General features: G+C 42.0%; 1 protein-coding gene across 1 annotated transcript in view; it reads right to left on the bottom strand.

The window, feature by feature from the left end:
* Window positions 1-18,484, bottom strand: part of MAP3K21 (mitogen-activated protein kinase kinase kinase 21) — a 43,409-nt gene extending 24,925 nt beyond the window's left edge. Inside the window, exon 1 of the mRNA XM_026062790.1 lies at window positions 17,755-18,484. Coding sequence (XP_025918575.1) covers window positions 17,755-18,484 — 730 coding nt within the window. The remainder of the gene's footprint in view (window positions 1-17,754) is intronic.
* Between the last annotated feature and the right edge of the window lie 3,833 nt (window positions 18,485-22,317).

The raw sequence follows: 22,317 nt of genomic DNA, 5'->3' as shown, positions 1-22,317 counted from the left end.
TCCGTTTCCGGTTGGTAGTCAGGAAAACAGCGATAGTATGCACAGATTACTTAGCAGCTGGGAAGTAAAAATGCTCAGCATAGCTGAGTAGTGCTTAGTAAGTGCTTTGTAAGTGCTTCCCTTGCAGTAACATAGCAACCTTCACTGTATCATCCTTCTGTGACTCCTGCAACTTCTCAGCTCTTCTTAACTTACGTAATGACAATTTTACAGCACTGTGCTTAGCCTTGTCACTCAGCTTGCAGTGACTTCTTTTTAAAATCCTTTAAACTGCCTTTTCAGAATCCAATACACCACCAATATTAAGTTGGGTAAGAGCCAGTTTAGCACTTTCTGGTTTACTTTAAACTTTTTCAGACTTTATATTTTCACAAAGTTCATATTTACATTATGCTCTCCTGCTGGCAAAAACAGGCTAAAATATTGAAGGAGAAATACAAAGAACATTTGAAAATAAATTCAAACCTAACAAGAAAAAGGAATTAAATTAGGAAGGCAGAAGTACAGGAAAATTATATGTACATCTTATTTATTTTTACATAAGCAAAACCAGAGATATTTCTGAATGATTCAAAATCTAACAGAGAATGAGACTACAAAGTAAGTCAGATGTGATAAAGCTACTTTGCCACAGTCCAACTAATACAAAAAAACCTGTGTCTTGGATGGTTGTTCAAAAATTGTGTGTGCTACAGCCAGAAACATTTGACTAAATAATTTAAGGTTGCACATGTTTCTTACTGGTTACAACATTTTCAGCTCAATTCTGATTTAAAATGCCTCCCAGTGTGACTCTACCCTCCTGCAATAAGATCAGGGCACAGATAAGTTTATCAATATCATAGAGTCAAAGATGTTAGGGATACAGGGACTGCATGAACATAAGAGATACCACATGCTCGCCACCATTTACAGTTGAGAAACAAAGAGAATTGCATCTTATTCTGAATAATTCCATAAAATATAAACCAACAGCTTGTACATAAAAACAAAAAATCCTTAAGTCATAGAGAAAAAAAATAGAAAAAATACAATAACTATGTGGTAAAGTGGTATTGAAATTGGAAGCTATGATATTGTGCATGTCCTAAAAATTAAATAAATATTTAAAAGCGCAGCAAGCATACATGAGGAGTCTAACAACATCCCTAATGAAGATATTGCTATTTAACCATATAGATAAACAGACCTTACACTCTTAAGATGCCTAATGTGACTAAAAAGAACCTGGAAATCCAGGTGTTATTCATCCTGGAACACTGAAGGAAGTAGCTCATAGAATCATAAAATAATTTAGGTTGGAATGGACCTCAGGAAGTCAACCTCGCTTTGGGGAGAGGGCTAATAATGTAAAAAATGTAAATCTACTATCAACCACTTCAAATAATCGGTAAAGTCAKGGCATTCTGTGATAAAAGAGGAGTAAACACATTTTCTATTTTTTATTATAATAATTATAACTATCTATATTCATGTGACTGTAGACATGTTAATCTGACTTAAATACCATCTTGAATAGACTTTGAAGAATACAATAATTAAAGACATTAAGTCATATGGAAGGCAGGATAAATTACAGCAGAGTTACTTTACAAATTGGTTATGTCACACTAATCCCATTTTTTCCCTGATAGACGATTTCTTAAAAAGGAATAAGGCACCAGACCTGAGCAGATGTGAGTGCCTTTTAGAAAGTCTCATTATACAGGTGCAATAAAGATRTATAAAGGAAGATCTCAAGAAATTAGTTACCGGCATAAAAAGGGATGATTAGTGCTCTCCATTAGGAAGCAGGTTTGTTCCACAGGCGCATCAGCATTCAGAGAAGAAACACAAGGCGTATTTCAAGAACTAAACGGCAGAGTCAGAAGATACTGCCCACTCTGAAGGCCACCAGATCATCATGCTAGAAAATGTACAAGGTTGGAAGGGATTGACAGTAAATTCTACTGCTATGAAGTGGAGGTGAAGGAAGAAGAAAGGTCTGGATACACTGGCTAACAGAAGGAGAACTGAAACAGCAGCTTCACAGTTGCAAAAGTAGATCATGTAAATCTAAAATGCATTAAAAAGGCAAGTTTAGTAGAAATAGGGAAGTATTATTATCGTAAAAGGCATAAGACCTCAAATGAAATACTAGATAACTAGAACTGTGCATATATGTTCAAGAACAGGAACTTAAATTGGAGCAGGTGCAGAAAATGGAAGTAGAATAATTAGGAAGCTGTAATGTYGATGTTATTTAGATAGATAAGAAAAGCTTGGCTTGTTTGTTAGGCTAAACAAAGATTGAGAACAGTTATGAGAACAGAAGTTAGCCTCATCTAGAAACAAGATGTAGGTGTAAAGCACTTGTGCTCTCACCAATAATAGCAGAGCCCTGGCTGATCTGTCTTACTCACATGCTCACAATTAAACTCATGTCTAGATCTGGAGCTATGGATGTGTGTGCATGCATAAGATTCATGTCCCACTGCAAGACACTGCCCCTTTTCTCCAGCCCACTTTTGGCTCTCCTCTGCGGTGTACAGCACAGTTTACTCCTCAAAAGATGACATAAAAGCCAACATATAGTCCTGTCAAAACTAGCAATAGCATTGATCTTTCCTGCTCTTTTTCTACATTATTATAGTTACAGCTGGAGTCTTTTACTACAAATCTTGTAGCATACTGCCAGTATTTTATGGTGTAACACTCTGCAGATAAGATGTTCCGTACACATTTTAAAATCAAATCTATCACACAGTTACCCAAGACTGTAATGGAATCGGATCTGCTGAGCCAGAAGGTACTTTCCAATTCTGTTTTCCTCTGTAATTAAAACAAAATGGGCAACATCTATGGAACCACTGCTGTTTGCACACAACAGCGGCTCTCTGGCGGGGAGGGCACAGAACATGGCCTAGGCAAGGAGGCAGAAGCCCTGGTAAAATTCCATCCAATTGCTCTCAGTCTCCTTTTCCTGTGTCATTCCCTTGCCTATCTTTTTCCTCCCTTTCCCTCACTCTGTCTTCAAACTCCCCCCTCTCTGGCAATCACAGAGTATAACACTTACTTTGAGCTACTGAGAGCAAAAGGTGACACCAACTGCAGCAGCTTAAGTTAGAGATGTATAAAGCAGCAGAACAGATATTTGGACAAGACTTGCTTTCTCTGCTCCATTCCCTTCCCTTGTGAGTTTGAATTAAAATTTTATTGGCAAAAAAACGCAGTGAGAGTTATGAACTGCTGTATTCAAAGAAATAGAGAACTGAAGGTTGAGTGCAGGACACTGATACCTGTAAAAAACAAGAGCGAAGAATAGGAAAGGAACCAAACTATTACAGAAATGCAGAGAAGGGACTCAATCCTTACTTTGAATGCACTGAAGGTTATCCTGTAGGGAAGTATTTCAGGGCAGTAAGTGGGGAAAAAAAAATAATGGGAAAGAGCATACTCAGACAAATCAAAGTCTTGGGGTGCATGCGTGCTCTCCTAAATTCAGACAGGATGAGGACTACATTCCCAGTGCTACCTTCAGTACTAGGCTGAAGTCTGGAAAGAAATTGCAAGAATTTCTGTTTGAAGCATAGCTTTAAACAAAAAGCTCACTTTCTTGCCTCAGTTTCTCTCCTATTTACTTCTTAAAATGTATGCACCTTAAAGAACAGCATATGCAGTAAGCCTGAGGGATGCCTGGATAGAGCTTTTATTTAGCAGCATACCCAGGAAATTTCCACCTAGCACTATGATCTTCTGTGCTGCTTTTCTAATACATGTGGTTATTTCCTGTAGCCTTACAGTTCTGTTTTTGTTACTAAGAATACACAGCCCATTATATTTCTCCAGCATTAGCATCAATCCCATAGTCCCCATTTAATACAACCTCTCCTTTGACAAGATTCTTGAAATCCCAAGACCACATGTAATTAAAAAGTTTTATTTCATAATGCACTCCAGCACTTCCAGTTACTAGTCATCTAAACCAATGTGTATAAAAGATATTGAGGGAAACAGTCAAAGGTTTGAACACTTTTATATAAAGTTTAGATGTATTGAATGCAAACTATCTTTCAGTGCTCAGATTAAAAAAACCCAAAAAACTCAAGACTTTTCTATCCCTTCTATCCTCTTCATACTCTCTTCATCTACTTTGTTGCTACTAAAACTAAATAAAATGTTAAGCATCATTATTCTCTGAAGTTAAACTCATTTGCCACTAACTGCTTCTTACTACCTTATCTATAGTTCACTACATAGCCAGGTATTATACTTTTTGCAAATCCAAGACGTTTAAGTTAATATGATTAGAGGTAAGAATGTCTACATGCCACTACATTTACCACCACTGATAAAGTCATTCTTAAAGAATATCAGAAAGACAATTAAAAGGTTATATTATATACCTCTACTTGCAAGTAAAGATGGTCCAGACAATGCTGCTACTGTCCCCCCACCTAGACAGTTTCCTCTCAGTCTGTTTGCAAGTGAATCTGGTTCCTGTTAATTCACTAAATCAACATGTAACAAAACCAGCAGGGCAACCTTGTATCTTTTCTTGGGAACTAAAAGGCAGAAAAATAACTTAGTAAACATGTTGCCTATTCAGTTAATGCCATCATACTTCAGAAACACAGTACCTTGTCAATAGACCTATCTCCACTACTTGGAGCTTTTAGTTGATTCTGATTGTAATTAGAAATTAAATTTTCAACAGTGCATATAGAAGCCATACCCTGCTACACTAAGCATTTAAACTGCAAATTAACTAGGACACTTGAACTCATTAGGACATCTTTAATACAGGCACAGATGATACATTACTACTGGCCTATACAGCACTGCTGCTTAGACACATTGCTTTCCTCCTATGGGTTTTCAGGATAATAACTATTAAGGGCTAAAACCTCATCTCTGTATCCATATCTGTCAGATTACATTTATCTCACTGTATTAAACCCAGAGATCACTATCAGCAAAGGAATTCATCCTTTAAACAGTGATTACATATGCAAGAGGCATTTCTCTACCTTTTACTATTGGAATACTGTGCTCCTCCATCTCCTGTCTCCATTCACAGCAGACATAATGATTTCTTATTTTTCCATACTAAATTAAAAGTGACTCACAACAGATAGTCTTTAAACGTATTTGTTTAAAAACTTCTAGTTGGGGGGGGGGGGGGAACCACCTAAAACCCTACCTCACTCAGGCCAACATGTACTAAAAAAATCCTGAACAAAGTGCTACCAACTGGAAGGCTAAAACAAGGTGAGACTTGTCAGGAAAAATCCTTGATAGCAAGAATTGACAAACACATACCATCCCCACAAGAAAAACATCCCATAGCGGGACATGTGGCACAAGAAAACAGTCAAAGCACTAGAACGACAAAGTGACAGAGTCACCTGACTGCCTGAAAGTAAGGAGAAGGAGAGAGAGAGAGAGAGAAAGAGAGAAGAGGAAGAGGGATGAGCGATTTCAACAGCTTCAACATAACTTGCATCACCATTTTTCACTCCCTCTCCACTTCTTTAATAACCATTATTAAAGCAACTTTGGGCAAATGGAAACTTGAGAGAAAGAAGCAGTTTTAACAAGTTATTGGCACAGGCTGCAGATACTGTGAGTTATTTTACTGCCTGCCATCTGTGCTTTATTTGCTGTTCAGATAGTTCTGAACAAACCAGAATTTTCTATTATGCCGAAAGAGAAAGCAACAGTGGTAAGAATCAGTTATAATTAACCATTCAAATAATTATCATTTAAACAATAAATTCAGAAAATGCAGGATTGGGATGTTGCATTAGAAAAATCAAAAGCAGTTTGTATGCTAAACACTCTCCAGTTCTCTTTGGTTAAAGAAATATTAACATTAGTTTTCCTATTTAAATTTTACACTTAAGAAAAGTTACCTCACTACTGCAATTCTTCCATAATTTTACAATTACATGGAAATCAGTCACCACTGAGACTTGGTTTTAAAACTCAGGTATGCTACACCTATGAGGAACTTCCACATTTTTTCRAAACACCCACAATTACTTTGTTTTTAAATGAGCTTTAAGCTCTTTCTTCTTTGCTTGCTATTGATTTTTAAAAGGAGCTACACAATAAAGAGAGTGATGGAAATGCAGGGATATTAGAAAGAAGTGCCAAACAGAACTAGTTTGGTGGTAAGCCAGTCATTTCTGGCTAAAAAATTCTTTTAGTTTCAAACTCTAGAGAACAAAAAGGGTGCTTTAAAACATGTCATTTTTGCTAGGTAGAAGCAAATATATATACATATATATACATATACACGCACATATGTACACACATATATGTATATATATACCCACATATGTGTGTGTGTGCGTGCATGCTATTAAGTGTGTGTGTGTGTGTGTGTGTGTGTGTGTGTGTGTGTGTGTATTTTAGCAACTCCTCCCTATTTCTAAAAACAAAACTCAAGGCAAACTGAAGCTAATATACTCAAAGTGCAAAAGGAGAATCACAGCCAGTATATAATGCATGAGGTACAGCTTCCTCCAGGTGGAACTGTCAGAAAACCTACTAGCTACCTCCCTTCTCCCAAATTCGAGACCTTGGCATTCCCTTGCAAAGGCAATATATGCCATGCAATATACAGAATTCACCAGAAGAGATGCAACTAAACCTTGTAATCTCAGAAACGGCATCCAGGGGCAAAAGCTGACAGAGGTTACCTTTCTTCAGGATTGAACTAACACAAGCAAACTTATCATTAGTCAAATCACCTATTTAAGATTTAATTTAACAAGCAAGAATATTTAATTTAAATGCTAATTTTGGTTTGCATTTACATTGTTATCTTCTTGAAGAAAATAGAACATCACTTGATGTAATTTGATATTTCAAGCTAATCAGGAAAATACACAACTTCTGAATGCATGCAGGTATTTACATAGTTGGCATACTGTTCCTGATCCTAACATATTACACTGATCAATTATGTACTTCCTTGCTAATTTATATTTTAGTTGTGATCTATATCAAGCTGCATTTGATGTGCTGAGGGGAAATTAGAATGTTATTCAATGCACAAAAACAGCACTTCAAAACTTAAAAAACCTTAGAAAAGTTCAATATAAACGTATATAATGAAAATACATTATACACTTAAGGATGACTTACTAACCAAACTGAAGTATAAGGGTGTATTTTGATGTCACAACCAAAACCATGAGAGCTGTCTGTCACTAAAATACATATCTTCATCTCCTCTCCAGTTACAGCCACTCACCTTCACAGCTGCATTTTTTTTTTTTCCACTGAGTCTAGCAACTAGGTAGTCTTGGGAGACTGAACCAGCCAGATAGCTCAACAGAAATTAATCCTGCAAAGAAAACAGTTTAGAATAGTTTTCTGCTGGATCTATTGGCTGATTTAACTCAGATCTACTAACTATGCAGCCAGGGATGAGTCGATTCCACTGATCTGTGGGAGGGGGTAGAACCTGTGTTTGGAGATAGGCGGGAAAGCCTTGTAGAGCAGCTAGCTGTTAAATGAAGCCAGAGTGTGCTACAGTAAGTGAAAAGTCAAGCAACATTTCAGATTTAATAGATCTAACACCTTTACATCTAATTTTATTCACAGATGTAAAGATACAAACCAGCTTTGCTGCTTTTTCCATTAAAAAATCACTTTTGATTAAATATACTATTGAAAAGAACCAGTTGAATAAACTGAAGAAAAAAAAATTCTCTGTCCCTTGGACRATGCCTATTGCTATGAAAAGCTAGTCCGAGAATTCAAACAAACTCTGATTGTAAATGCTTCATCGAGTAACTCATCAGTTAACAAGAAATTCCTTGAACATCATTTCTTTGAGAAATTTTAATAGGTTGTATTCCATTAAGAATTCTGACTCAGGTTGTCAGTTTCAGATTAAAATTAAACTAGTTTCTTTTACACAGCAGTGTTAAAGGAGACTTATTACTTTAAAACAATTTTTGCCCAACTCAAGCTGTTACAAAACTTGGGCAGGAGGGGAGGGAATCAAGTTTTTATATAATTCTGTGGGGTGAAAGAATGGCAATGCAGTGGAAAGCAGGTGGTAAAAGGATCGCTGCTTTCCATCCTTAGTTTCCTCTATAGCTGAGGAATAGCCCCTCTGTATTGTGCATTTCTAAGAACTCTATTTTTTAATAACAAGGCCAAAACACTTGTTTTAAAATGAAAACTTAGGACACCACAAAATTTGACACCTCTCCCTTTCTCTGGGGAAGAGAAAAGAGAAGTGAAAGACTGCTCTTTTGATTCAGTAATTACTGCAATATATATTCAGCGCTGAGGTAAAAAAAATAACTTTTTTCTTTTTATATAAATACATGAGGAAATAAATGCAATGACTTTCAGGGAATAACAGCAATAGCTAATCCTATTGAAAAAAAAAAAAATCAAAAAACCACAAGAACTACTCATATACCCAGAACTAAAATATAATCATTACCAAGGGTTAATTTGTCTGATAATGAACCACAATAATGAATGAAGCAGCTACCCCTGCATTTTTGAGAGGGAGGGCTGTCTTATTAGCTCCAAGTTAATAGCACACCTGCCAAAACCCAGATTTTAGTAGCTATGAAGAGAACAAAGCATGATTATACAGCCAACACTAGCATGTCCAGGACTGATTTAACTGGAGTTATGACCCCAGACAAAAAAGGATCAACTTCGCTGGAAACTCCATGAAGGAAGAATACTTCTGTGGTGACTTCATACAAATACTTAAGTTTTTCATCTTACCATATATTATTGCATCTTAAACTCACAGATAAATTGGTCAAAACTTAAACATCCACTTACTTGCAGTTACTGATGTGGGGTAAGCTTTCAGTAACACAGTTAGCAAGGTAAAAATGGTGAAATCAGTTTTAAGCAGTCAGTTCTTGAATGTAAATTTATGGCACCAATTATTATTTCAGTACTGCAAAGACAGATAGCCAAATAATTTGGTATTGAATGTATTAGCTATATTTTTATTCAACTTCAATGTCATAATTTTACCTCTAACCAAAAAAACGAAACTCAAAAATAAAAARTCTCTGAACTTTTTAGAAGCATTACCAGTGAAGATCACTGAATTAAATTTCAATGCTTTTAATTTTAACTGAATATCAAAAATAAAAATTCAAGGACAGAAGTCATCCATGTTGCAGATACTCATCGTACAAGGCCATTTTATTTCAGAACTTGCTACACCGAAGCACGCTTAGAAGAAAGTTTATGCTTAGTGATAAGAAAACTTACAGGCTGCAAACAAAAAGCCATTATCTTCTAAGGTCAAAGAACCACAAAACAGCATTCAACGTCCACATACAGTCCGGTGATGTAAGTGTTACTTCTCTATTCTTTTGAAGTTGCATAATACAGCTTTTTAATGGATTTTTTAAAAATTTAGTAAGAAGGTCCAAACACATTCAGTGTGCTTGCAGTCCTAACAGGGAAAAAAAATGCTGAAATTGAAAACCCAGTTGTACCTCAAGTTTTTACAATGTTAAGCTAATACTGTCAATGCCCAAATCTAAATCCCATTTCACATTAAGTACAATACTTCACTTCACAAGTGTTAGGGTCAGCGGTTAATCTTACTTTCTCACTGTTTACGAGAATGACCAGAATTGCAGAAGAATTTTAGCAGCTGTTGGGAGGTGTTTAGCTGCCTAATTTACAATTGACTTCTGTGGACATATTCAGCAGGATTTTCAGAGTGCGCAGGTATGCGACCATATCTTTAGGACAACAGCTTTAAAAGAAATCCAGGCAAGTAGTGCTAAAAAGTCTTGTTTAACATACTGGTATTTACTACAAATGCTGTCAACCGATGTCCTACCGTTCAAAATACAAAGCCACCTCAAAACACAAACTGAGGACAATTGTTCTCTTTTCAGAAAAGCAGTCACAAAACCTGAGAGGTAAAGACTAGAATGTGAGTCCCCATGTTGGGCAAAAAGAGGCACCAAAAACCTTGGTGCATGAGAGCTTCACACAGAAAATGCCAGGAAGGAGTCCATATATAGAGCATGAGGGAAAAATTTCCAACAGCTGTAACCCGGCTCATTTAGTATCTTAGAATGGGGGAGGGAGGAAAGCCAAGGAGAGGACAAAGACATGAGCAACCAAGTAAGATCCAGAAAGTGATCAGAGTAACCTGATTTTTGAAGAAATGATTCTATCTGTTGGAGATGCAAATAGTCTTAACACCAAATAAGAGAAAGGAACAACTCTACATTGGACTCATCATGCAAGAGTGTCAGTTGACAGATGTACATAGCTAGGAAAACAATAAATGGAAATCAAGGTCTGTATTAAAAAGGAGTTAAAAGGGGGGTGTTAAAAGTTAATGTTTTTAAAATTAATTTTATTATATTCAGCTAGCATTTCAGCTTAGAATCTTCTTGCTTTCAGTATAAACACTATAAACACTGTGTGTGAATGTATTTGAACAAGTTAACGAGGTTCTGAGTTACAAGAATGTTTATTTCTCCATCTTTTAATGTCCAGACTTGAGATGCATAAAAACAAACAAGAATAAATTTAGAAGATAGTAAATCAAGGTCAAATAAATGGCTACTGCACTTAAGTCTTCCACCTACATACAAAATAACAGTTGGATGTTACTCATTCTCTGGGAGCTTACAGATTATATAAACAAATATCGTGTTACAGAGTAGTTCACAAAATTTCATTTAAGAGATATTGTATTATAGTCATTAAGCTCCTGTATATTAATTTTTAAATGTTTAAAACATCCTTCAGTTGGAAATTAGTCTCTGTGCCATTTTAGTGCTAGTTGTTGCTTCTGCAAATAGTGACAACCACAGCAACCAGTTACTCAAAATTGTTTCCTTTCCTGAATTCCAGCCTCCCTTTCTGAACACAAAATATACAATGTATTTACATCCAGCAAGTAAATTTATCAAGTCCAAATAAAACAGACATTATGGAATACATTTTGGAGAACTAGAAAAAGATACACTATGGCTCAGAGTTGCTAAACATTTGCTGCTCCCGCAGAAGTGCAACAGGTCTTCAGAGTCTCAAAAACAAAACAAAACAAAAAAACTCCACAACCCTGTCTACATAGTATGAGAGCACATCAAAATGTGCAACAGATTACTGGGAACAATGTTTGATGAAATGAGGTAGAACACTTCAGTTGACAACTTTACTTAAAAGAAGAGTGTATTTGAATTCAAAGCTATGCTAACTTTTAATAGGTCATAGCTTTCAGAAGTGATGCTGTTTCCTAAATTGACCAAATTCTGCAATCCTATTATAGTTTGTATGAGGGTTGTTTTAGCATACTAGGCGGACAAAGGTACTAAAACTTAGAGCTCCTTCCTGCTGTACATTTCCAAATACTTCAGGATGTATGACCAGTTCTTATGTTGTAATACAGCAGCGTTATCATTACTGCAGAGTACAAGGCAGGGCTACTGACACTCATACAGGTGGAATAGGAAGTTGRTGTACTTAGAACAGTTTCTAGTTTTATGCAACTTAAGTAATTAAGAATAGTGCAAAGCAATTAAGTACCATGACTTGCTATATGAACACAGGGTGAAAAACTGAGGCACAAGAATTTTAAACTGCTGACAAACAAAGAGCTCAAAACATCTACAAGAGTATTTACATTCTGAGCAACTTCCTAACTATAGGATGTATTGCCTAGGGTCAGCAGCCCCTTGCCTATGGGTTAAGGGTTTTCTTTTTTAAGCCAGCCTTCCTAAGGGACAATCTATCTGTCAGTGGTCATGCCCCTCCAGCCCCTGCCGACAACTTTTGGCCCCACTATTTCATCTGACTGGCACTGGTCAAAGTGATGTAGTGTTCTCAGAGATATCAGGTTCGTATGGGTTTCATGAAAATCAGCTGCCTTATGGAAGAGGAAGTTCAGTTAGTTCTGCCACAGAGAAATGTTCATTCCTCTCCAGACCTTAGAGACACCGGCCAGTATGAGCTTAGCAGTCAGCTAGGCAATACAGCTTGTTTCAATCCAATTACAGTATATGCAGCCTATTATAAGATGTGACAGCAATCAGCCACAGAACAAAGCTARGGTTAGCCCAGCAGGGATACTAGGAACATGGAAGGGAACAGAAGAGCGAAAGTTGAATGAGTGTCACAGGGAGGTGAAGGAGATAGAGTACAAGCTTGTAGAAAAATCAGCTTTTTTAGTCTTAGTGCTCACAGAGCAGCCTGTTAGACGGCACCAGTTGGCTCAGTGCTATTGATAGAAACAATTTAAAGTTTCACTGTCATTAGAAGACATCTTGGAACTTTCTTTCCAAAGAAAGTTAAGCTGAAGTTCAAATCTGTAGAGAAAGCCACCTCTCTCCCCCCTCAAAACTACCAAAGTAATAAAATTTCATTTTGAATTTTCTTAGTAAATGTACATTAAAAGATAGTTAACTATCAGGCATTTTATAACACATAAGCAATCCTTGCAAGCTTTACTTGTGGTGTGAGCAAGTTTTCCCTCTTCAAAACAGAGTCAAGAGACAGATTATGTGCCTCAGTGATTTCAGAATAAAATCAGTTCAGAAGACTGCAGATATGTTTAACACTAATTTCTTTCTCTCCCTACCTCCACAAGAGCTAACCTCTTTAGCTTTTAAAACCAACACTCTCAAGACCAGGAGAAACTAAGAGTCATCAGAATTTAATCCAACCTGCTCATAGGGAAAACAGATTTAAAAAAAAAAAAAAGTCTGAGGAAATACCCTTGATCAAAGTTTTTGAAAACATCTCCCATCTTTTCTTAAGGATGTTTAACAACATAACTTGAACAATTTTGCTGCAAAAAAACCTATAACAGCAAAGACCCAGAGATTACTTGTTCTTCCTTTTCTCAAACTCTGGGACACCTTCCCCACCAAAAGCGACTGATTCAACAATTCCGTCAAACCACATCACACTTGTTTATTCAGATTTTAAAACCAAATAATTTCTACCTTCCAATTTTTTTCATGAGGTTAGTTTGAAAAATATCACATTGAAGTGGATTGTCCAATCTGCAGTTTCACTGTTCAATTGTACATCAGATTTCAAGCATTGCTCTCATTATCATTGTCATGTCCATGGCCTTTTTCAACAACCCTTGAAAGTCAAACTGTCCTTGACAACCTCTAAAAGTAATACAATCTGAATACACTTAAAAGAATGGAGGGCTGCAAAGGATCCTGGGACGTCCAAGAAACTGGTGGAAGTCATAACAAGCCCAACCCTACTTGCATATTCATCTATGACAAATGAACACAGACTGCTTATCAGTATTACGTTGGTACACATAATCTGCACAGATTCAACCTTGTGCTTTGCCTCTTATAACTTATCCATGGATGGGTCTATGCCATAAGCAAGATACAAGCTTTTTGTTATGTCTTTTACAAGTACACAAACCTGCACTAATGATAAGCCCCCTTCCTCCCTTTTGTTTTTAAGGTAGAAGTACTGCATGATCTGAAATCAATCCTGGAACCAGGAACCTCTGCTTTGTCTAGACTAGAATTCAGAAAGTGAAGACTAGCATATTCCATCCAAACATACTAGTAGCTTTATTCAGAATCCTAGCCTAGACAAAGCTGTACTGAGCCCATAAACAATCACAGTTAACTGAGGTCTCTGCTATGCTCATAAGTAATGGGACATCCTTGGCCAGAAGCAAGCAATTTGATTTGCTCAGAGGAAGAAGTTGCCATTTGAAAGAAGTCAGCAAACCAGCTGAAAATGTACAAAAAAGACATTTATGCAACTACGCATGTCTGATCTAGATGAATTTGTGTATTTTCAATAAAACATCCACAACTTTTTCCTAATCAGCTGGCATGCTAGAGCATGACTAAGTCTGTACCCAGGAGATACAGTTAAGAATGTTCAAGTATTTTCACAAGTTTTAGATACCTGCATTAATTCAAATCGTGATTTAATTCAGAATTCCTTGACTATACAGGCTGGTTTGAGAAACTTCAGGTAAAGTCCACATCTTAATCCTGATTTTGGATTATTTCCTTAACATATAAAGTATATCTAACAACATCAGGAACTGCTTATTGGGAAAATATTTTCAAAACAGACCATGTTTTTTCCAAAGAAACTTCTCACCATGTCACCTGCACAAAGATTGACAAAGCTCATACATACAGACTATTTGCAAACCAGCATTACAGATAATGGTTACTGTGTTTAGTTTTTATTACATATACTTGAACCTAAATGTGTTCTTTTCATCTTTTTTGTCTACTTCTGACATAACCATTAAATATTATTTTTTCTACATGCACCTGAGAATTAGAGACTCTGATACCAACAAAACCTGAGTTCTCTCTTCTTTCCTTGCTCAGCCCTCACAACTAAGTTTGTTAGCTTTTCTCCACATTCCAGAAACAAAATTGTTTGTCTATTTCCCTCTACTTATTTTGACAGAAAGGAAAACCTTTTCCCACCTCCCAAATAGAGTCCAAGGAAACTTGCATGTACAAAACCAGTCTGTCACTGTTTTTACAAATCTATTGTTCTCATTATTGCTATTCTGTTTGTGGCACCTTCTCTCACCAGTTATGTCAATTTGGCATCAATGAAACAGCACTAGATGTACTGTCCTACAGACTCCAACTGTATGAGATGGCTTGGAAAGAAATAACATACTTGCCTTTGAGGTGCTTGCTTTGCCTATGCCTGCCAACCACAAGCTCAGACATATACCCTTTCTGGATCAAGTATGTTGATGGAAGGGGCTCCCCTGGCTGGAAAAAACAGTTCCTACCTATTTGCTAGGAAATTTTTGGAGAGCTTTCCTTACTTTAACAATGCAGGGGAAGTCATTTTTCCAGTTTGTCTTCCAAAGAAGAAAAATTCCTTCTTAAGGTGAGTCAGTAAGATAGCACAAACAAGACTGATAGATTGGTATACTAGCTAGAGTTGCTTAATGGAAAGCACAGAAACAGCACCACTAGCAGCCCAGAGAAAGCAGTGCTGAGCAGTTGAGGAATGGGCCCAGCCAGATCTGACAGCAGAACCTTGTCTGCAGCTGTAGCCATTGCTCAGTTGTTACTRTCCACAGCAAGTCAAGTCCATCAGTCAAACCCGGTGGCTTTCTGTTCTCACTGTGTATGATAAGAAGAGACTACTTGAAAAGAATCAACTAAAATCTTAGATGAATAGAAAAAGTAACAGAACACAGGGTACTGTCAGGATTGCATAGTCATTTTAAATCATATTGTTCAACCTGAGGACTACAGCGTATTGTATCACTACCATACTATAAACTTCCAATGTTATCATTTAGTGGGATGATCAAGAGACATAATTCAATTCAGTATTTCAATACCATCTTCAAGCTTCACTAAGATTGAGAAGCATGGGTGAGAGCTAAATGGCTAAACTTAAGCAAACGTACAACCAAAGTAACAATGAAAGCAGTGAATAAGCACATATGCTGAGGTTATGATTAAAAGCATATTATAGTACCCTCTGCCATTATCTACATACACAGAGATTATAATGCAATCAGTTCACTGCAGTCATCAACTCAGCTCTAAGTGCTACGCTAAACTATAGGGTTACGAATCCCTTTCAGATCTGGACTTTGCCACTCTTATATTAAAGCTAGTGTACAGCAACCCATTCTGTTTAAGGAAAGCCACTCAGATACTAAAGTTAACAGTACCTCACTCTGAACAGAGCAGCAAACCAGGAGGGCCTACTGACAACCAGTTAGAATTTAAGGTGCCGGCCATGACTTACCTAAGACTCTAAAGGTAAGTTCCATGAGTTCGTCATCTTGTGCTACGACTAAAACCACAGAGTTGAGCCTCTTCATAAAACAAATAGTATTCTCAGGAACAGTCCCATGACTGAGCCTTGTCTTAACAACCTATGCACGATGATCTTCAAGACACACTGAAAAGGTCTTTTAAAGAAAATACCTGAAACTTGAATGAACTTTTTCATTTCCTTTGGACTGCTTAAGGATGCCCAGCTGAACAAAGAGTAACATATTGCTGCATATTTGGTCCGTTTGAAACAAAGAAAGGGAAGGGAGTAAAGAGGGCTCCAGACATTTACATAAGGACATGGATTTATACATTCAGGTCACCAATTCAAAACACAATTATAATGGAAAGCCATAAACATCTCTGGTTCTTCTAGCTAACCAGCCTTCCAACATCACAACTGCCAGAATTTCAGATGCTCTTGAATCAGCTGCAGCAGATGGACCAAGGATTCATTAAGCATGAACTGAGTAACCCCCTCACTCTTTCAGGTACCTTTTATCCATGCCAAATGCTGAAAGGAAAACAGCAACTGCACAAGAGTTTCTACTTTTTTCAAGCTACTCTCTTTTCTGCCTCAGTATTCACTAAGTGGGTGAATTTTATCAATGCTAAATCAGCACAGTGAAAAAGCATACAGTTGTTCAGCAGTAAAACATAAATTATACCATTATTAAACACTTCACTTAAAAGCTATAGGAAACTGAGTTCTTGTAAAAGCTGAAACTGCAGAATGCACCAGAGCAAAAGAAGTCTCATGAATTTACAATTGCTATCGCGCACAGGATTTTATCCTGCTTAGCCTTTAAATAAGCTCCTATCTGAGAAGGCAGGACTTTGCTCCGCGYGTGTTTCAAGCAAACCCTCTTCTCCCTAACTTTTTCACGATGGATTTGTAACTAGCTTACAACCGGGACAACTCAGTCTGCTGCAGCCCAAGCTTCTGGCAAAGTCTGCCCAAGCCTTCCAAGCCGCCGAGGTTGCAACCCCTATCTGCGGGCGGCACAGGACTTGTGGACCATGCGCGGTCCTGCGGCCGCGCAGGCCCGACNGTCAGCAGCTCCCACAGCAGCACCCCGAAGCTGCGGCACAGGCCGGGAGGCTTGGGGCACGGTGGGCACAGGGTGCCGCGCTGCTGGGGTCCTGCTGAGCCCTGGTGCCCAGCTAGGTCCCCGCAGCCCCCCCGGTGCATCGCCCCGCACGCAGCCCCCCGGTACCTCCAGACATCGCTGCTCTTGGAGAAGAGGGACAGCTTAATGACCTCGGGGGCCATCCAGGCGTAGGTCCCGGCCGCGCTCATCTTCGTCGTCTTGTGCCACTCGCGGGCCAGCCCGAAGTCCGTGATCTTCAGGGTACAATGGGCCAGGTTGTCGTTCTCAATCTTCTCCAGGATCAGGACTGGGCGAGAGGAAGGTGGGGCCGGCAGCCGGGCACAGGAGAGCCGGGGGCATCCGGGGACACAGGGAGAGCAGGGGACGGAAGGGCAGAGCCCCCAGGGCCACCGGCAGCCAGGAGCCGTCGCTGAGCCCCAGCTCTGGCAGGGCATCCCATGCCCCCACGCACACCGGACAAGGCGGGGGGTTTTACCCGCTCCCCCCGAGAGGAGCTTCCTTGGCTCAGCCCGATCCTGGGGTGCAGCCGAGGTGCTCAGGGGCCTGGCACGGCTCGAGGGACCCCACGCATCCAGGGGTAAGCGAGGGCGACCCGGTGGGGTTGGGAGGTGGCATCCCAGCCCCTGCACTCCTCACCAAGGTGGGGAGGGGTCCCAGGTGTCCTAGCCCCCCAGTGTCCCCCAAATGCGTGACCTGGAGCGGCCGGTACCGCTGGCGCTCGCTGCACGGGGAACCTGGGGGCTGCAGGGGGGAGCACTGAGAGCAGCCTGGGGGTACAATTTGGGGGTGCTGCCCAGGCAGGACGGGGGTACAGCAGCGGTCGGGGGGCCCTGCAGAGCTGGGGGTCCCCCCAGGGCACTTACTGTTGATGGATTTCAGGTCTCGGTGGATGATGGGCACCACGGCCTCGTTGTGCAGGTAGTTCATGCCGCGGGCGATCTGCACGGCCCAGTTCACCAGGACGTGCGGCGGGATGCGGCGGCCCCGGCGGGCGGCGCCCCCCGGCGCGGCGGCGGCCAGGGCGCGGTTGAGGGAGCCGCCGCGGGCGAACTCCATGACGAGGCAGAGGTTGGGCTCCCGCAGGCAGACCCCGTGCAGCGCGATGATGTTGGGGTGCCGCAGCATGGCGAAGAGCTTGGCCTCCTGCCGCACGCTCTCGGCCGTGGCCGTGATGTCCTCGTCAGGGTCCTGCCGCGCCGCCTTCACGGCCACCTCGCGGCCGCGCCAGGTGGCCCGGTACACCTTGCCGAAGCCGCCCACGCCGATGATCTCCTGCAGCTCCAGGTGCTGGAAGTCGATCTCTGTCAGGCTGCCCGCGGGGTCCCCCCGCCCGCCGCCGCCGCCCGCCGCCGCCGCCGCGCCGCGGGGCTGGCGGGTCACGTAGTTGGCGGGGAAGATGCCGAGGCGGTGGCGGATCTTCCCCGCCCACCAACCGTCGTCGCCGGACACGGCCGCGTCCTGCGACAGCACCTCCACCACGTCCCCCCGCCGCAAGCTCAGCTCGTCCTCGCCGCTCGCCTCGTAGTCGTACAGCGCCGTCCACAGCGGGCACGGCCCCCCGCCGGCCGCCGCCCTGGCGCCCGGCAGAGCCATGGCAGCGACCTCAGCCCCGGCGGCCGCCGCCGCTGCTGCCGCCGCCGCCGCGGGGGCGCCCGGCCAGCCGCATCCTCACCTGCCGCCGCCGAGCGGGAGCCGCGGGAGGGGGAGGGGCGGCAAAGGCCGCAGGCCGGGGCGAGGGGGCGTGGCCTCCCCTGCCCCGCCGCCGCGCGGCCGACAGGTAGGGCGCAAGCGCGCGCGGCGAAGGAGGGGGAGGTGGGGACCCGCGACCTCGCGCCCGCCTCCCTCCCCTGCCGGAGCGGATTGGCCGCCGGCGGTCACGTGAAACCGAGGGCCGGGAGGGAGGGGCCGGGGGCGAGGGTCGGGGCGGTGGGTAGGTAGGCAGGTGCCGTGCGCCCGCCCACGCGCGCGGGCTCGCGGGGGGCGGGGCACCGCCGGCGCGCGGCTCACAACGGTCCCGCCCGGCGAAGGGAGGGGGCGGTATAACGGCAGCGCTGGGCGCGCTGGCCCCGCCACGGTGCTGTGTGGAGGCGCGGCGCTCGGTGTGCGGTGAGCTGGCTGCGGCGTCTCGGTGCAGGCCGCCCCCACTGCCAGAGGCCGCCGCTGGGCGTCCGGGGAGGCGGATGCGGCCGAGGGGTTCGTGCCGCCGGCGGCGTTGCCGCTCTCCTTCCTTGTGCAGTCTTGGGACCTTACCAGAAACCAAACCAAGCTGTTCTTAAGAAATCAAGCTTCCTTAATTCTGCCGCGCACAGATGCCTGTCTCACATCCGTGGACTTCCTCTTCCAGCCTCCTTCGCCACACACCGGCGCCCTCCCGCGCTCGCCGCCCACCCCCAGCCCCTTCAGCCTGGCTGTCCTGCCCCTACACAGGTCGAGAGGATTTCGACCCTGTGTGGCATGATCATGCAACCCTTTCATTAGGCGGTTGTCGGAAAACTAGCAAACGCATTGCGCTTGCTATATCTGGATGAGGATCTTTCTGGTGTTAGCTGGGAAACTCGTACCACTTTCTAAACTGTGGTAGTTGTTTCACTGGAAGTTAGAAGGAAGTGTGTGGGCTGGGGACACACTGTCTTCCCACCAACGCTGTGGGAAATGTGTTTCAAAGTTTCACAAGGTGTGGTCTCATCTTCGGGGTTGATCCCTTTGCGCTGTGGAAGCTGTGGATCTGATTGCAGCTGCTGCCAGGAGAAGCCCCCGGTGGAAACTGAGGTGGAGAGAAAAGGCTTGGAGAAGGAGCCAAACCACACTGCTGGGGAGTGATGAATGCCTCCCAACTTCTTGCATAAAAGCGCACATCCACAGCGCTGTACATCCCTACATAAACATGAAACTTGCAACTGTGTATTGCAAGACTGATGTTCCAGTGTATAGACTGTCGTTCAGAAAATTAAAATTATAGCACACAAAATTCATAGATTCTTGTCTATCCCATGGTCTATATACTATGACTCTAGTTCTTCATATAAGGCAAAAATAAATTTATACATGAAGTGACTTACTGAACCATGTTAACCAAAAAGAAAGAATGTAGAACCAGCATGCCTATCAAGTCTTTTCCCATTTCCTTTAATATAAGAGAATGCCTTGCAGCTATTCAGAGAGAGAATTATAACTCTTTTCCTTATCTGCATATTTGCCTTATTATAAAAGCCATAAAGTATGTTGTAATACAAGCATTCTGCCACACAAATTCCACCTTGAACTTTATCTGTTATCTAAAGGAATCTGCAGGAACTAATTAACTGTGGAATGTTTTAGGTCAGACAAGGTATTGGTTGCAGTACAGTGAAAAGTTTAAATATTTATTTAGAGTTATTATTCCAGAATTTGCTCTCTGAAGTACCATTATCCAATAGCAATTGCTACAGTCGCATTATTCTTTGTTCAAAGATTCTGCAGCACCTAGCACTCTAAGATCTTGCTACATAACTGTTGTTCCTAGGTTTTCTAATAATGGAAATAATTTAAAAAAGAATAATATAAAATGCCTGTAACTTTTCTCGTGGCACCATCTAGTGGATTTATCATTAAGAAGAACAGACTATAGAACTTGTAGTAAAGCTTACTGCTCCATTTGTCGTAGACTTCTCTTGAGAAATCTGTGGTCATGTTTTGCATCTTTGGCACTCGTGTAGCTGTAAGTATAATACTGTATATCTGCATTGTGTCCAGAACACGTACCCTTAGCAGGAAATTACAGGACCTCTTCATTCTTGCCCATAGCATTATATCAAAAAATGTTTGGTGTCAACATTATCCAAATGATGAAGATGAGGTGAAAGATTTGAGTGATAAGCAGACATGTCAGCCTGATGAGATCCAATGTTATATATATTCCAGTCAAGCCTTCACCACCTAGGGGGTCCAAATAATAATCTATATGAGTTAGAGGTATCAAAAAACAGAAGAGAGGAAGCTTTGAAGAAGCTCTTCATTTTCACCTTTGTTTACCCAGCTGTTGGTTTTTTTTGGGGGGGGAGGTGTGTGTGTAAATGTTTTTATTTGTGAATATGTATAAGGAAGACACAACTTCAGTGGTTTCTGAAAAATAAACTTGTTGAATTCTCACATATTAAAAGAGTATTATTACTCATAGCAGGCTATGGTACATGATGCAATCATTCAGYTTGTGTTAACAAGCCATGCTGTCTTTGAAAACAATCTCTCTTGCTATGCAAAGGGCTAAATAAAAAATTCCATTTATCAAGGGAGAGATGTAAGATGTGTTTAAAGGAGTAGCATATGAGGCACTGGTAGAACTGTACCTCCTTAATACAGATCAACAGACTTAATAAGGACAAACCAAAAAATACTCAAAACCCATGGCTATAGGTCCATGAACATCTTAAGTTACCAGTGCTGCTGAGGAAAACAGTCCCGTCCCTCCCCCATCCCCAGCCATTCATTTATACTGCCGTATCATCCCTCCTGCTACGCGAACACAAGCATTCAGTGTGGCCGTGCAGTAAGCAACATGAGAAACTGAGCTGAGATGTGGTGAATTACCTCACAAATGTCTAATATTATCCTTGTTCTTTATCATTTTCTGTGAAATACATACAAAACACATGGAAGTGGCTTATTCCATTGAACTGTAGCCTGAGTCAGGAACAACGAAGGTAGGTTGGTCAAGAAACGTGTAAGCGACTTGACTGCCCCCAGTTTCATACACACATCCTGCAGAAGACTGGTTGCAGTAAAAGTCTATTAAGACAGAAAAAAAGAAAGAAAAACCACTAGAAGGGGTTGATAAGACACATCCTCTGGAATTCATAGCTATTTGCTGATGGCAGAGGATGACAGAGAGGGGCTGCTGTGCAGGACCAGTGCTAGCAGTCGTGGGTCCTTCTGCCCCATCCTTCACTGTCTGTGGCCTCCTCTGCCCCTGTCTTACACTTGGCTCCGTTGAGGGCTACTCCCACCCGCCTTGCACACCTCTTCTTCTAACACCCCTCCTGCAGGACAGCTCAGCTAATTTGAGGTCAATTGTCATGAAAGTCTTTAACTGTGTTTTGCCTGTGTTTTAGCTGTGTTTTACCTTAAACTTCTGGAAAAGAAAGCCTTCTGGAAAGAAACTGAATGGCTCTTATGGGAATTTCCCTCCTGCCCGCCAAAATAAGCACAAAATTGCCAGACACGAGGGGCAAGAGTCCGACAGCGCCCAAAACTAAAATACTTCTGGAGCGTCAGGCGAAATTAGCCAGAGGTAAGGAGGCGCGGGGGGCTCACAGCAAGGCGCGGACGCCGGCGCCGTACCGCTGCTGTTCCCGGGCAGCGCAGGGCGCTGGGCCCCGCCGTGCCTCCACCGCCCTCCCGGGGCGCGCGGCGGGGCCTAGCGGAGCGGCGGCGGCGGCGCTCGGGGTGGG

The sequence above is a fragment of the Apteryx rowi genome, unplaced genomic scaffold (assembly GCF_003343035.1).
Source record: "Apteryx rowi isolate R43461 unplaced genomic scaffold, aptRow1 scaffold_193, whole genome shotgun sequence".
Taxonomy (NCBI): domain Eukaryota; kingdom Metazoa; phylum Chordata; class Aves; order Apterygiformes; family Apterygidae; genus Apteryx; species Apteryx rowi.
This window is presented reverse-complemented; position numbering and strand designations above follow the sequence as displayed.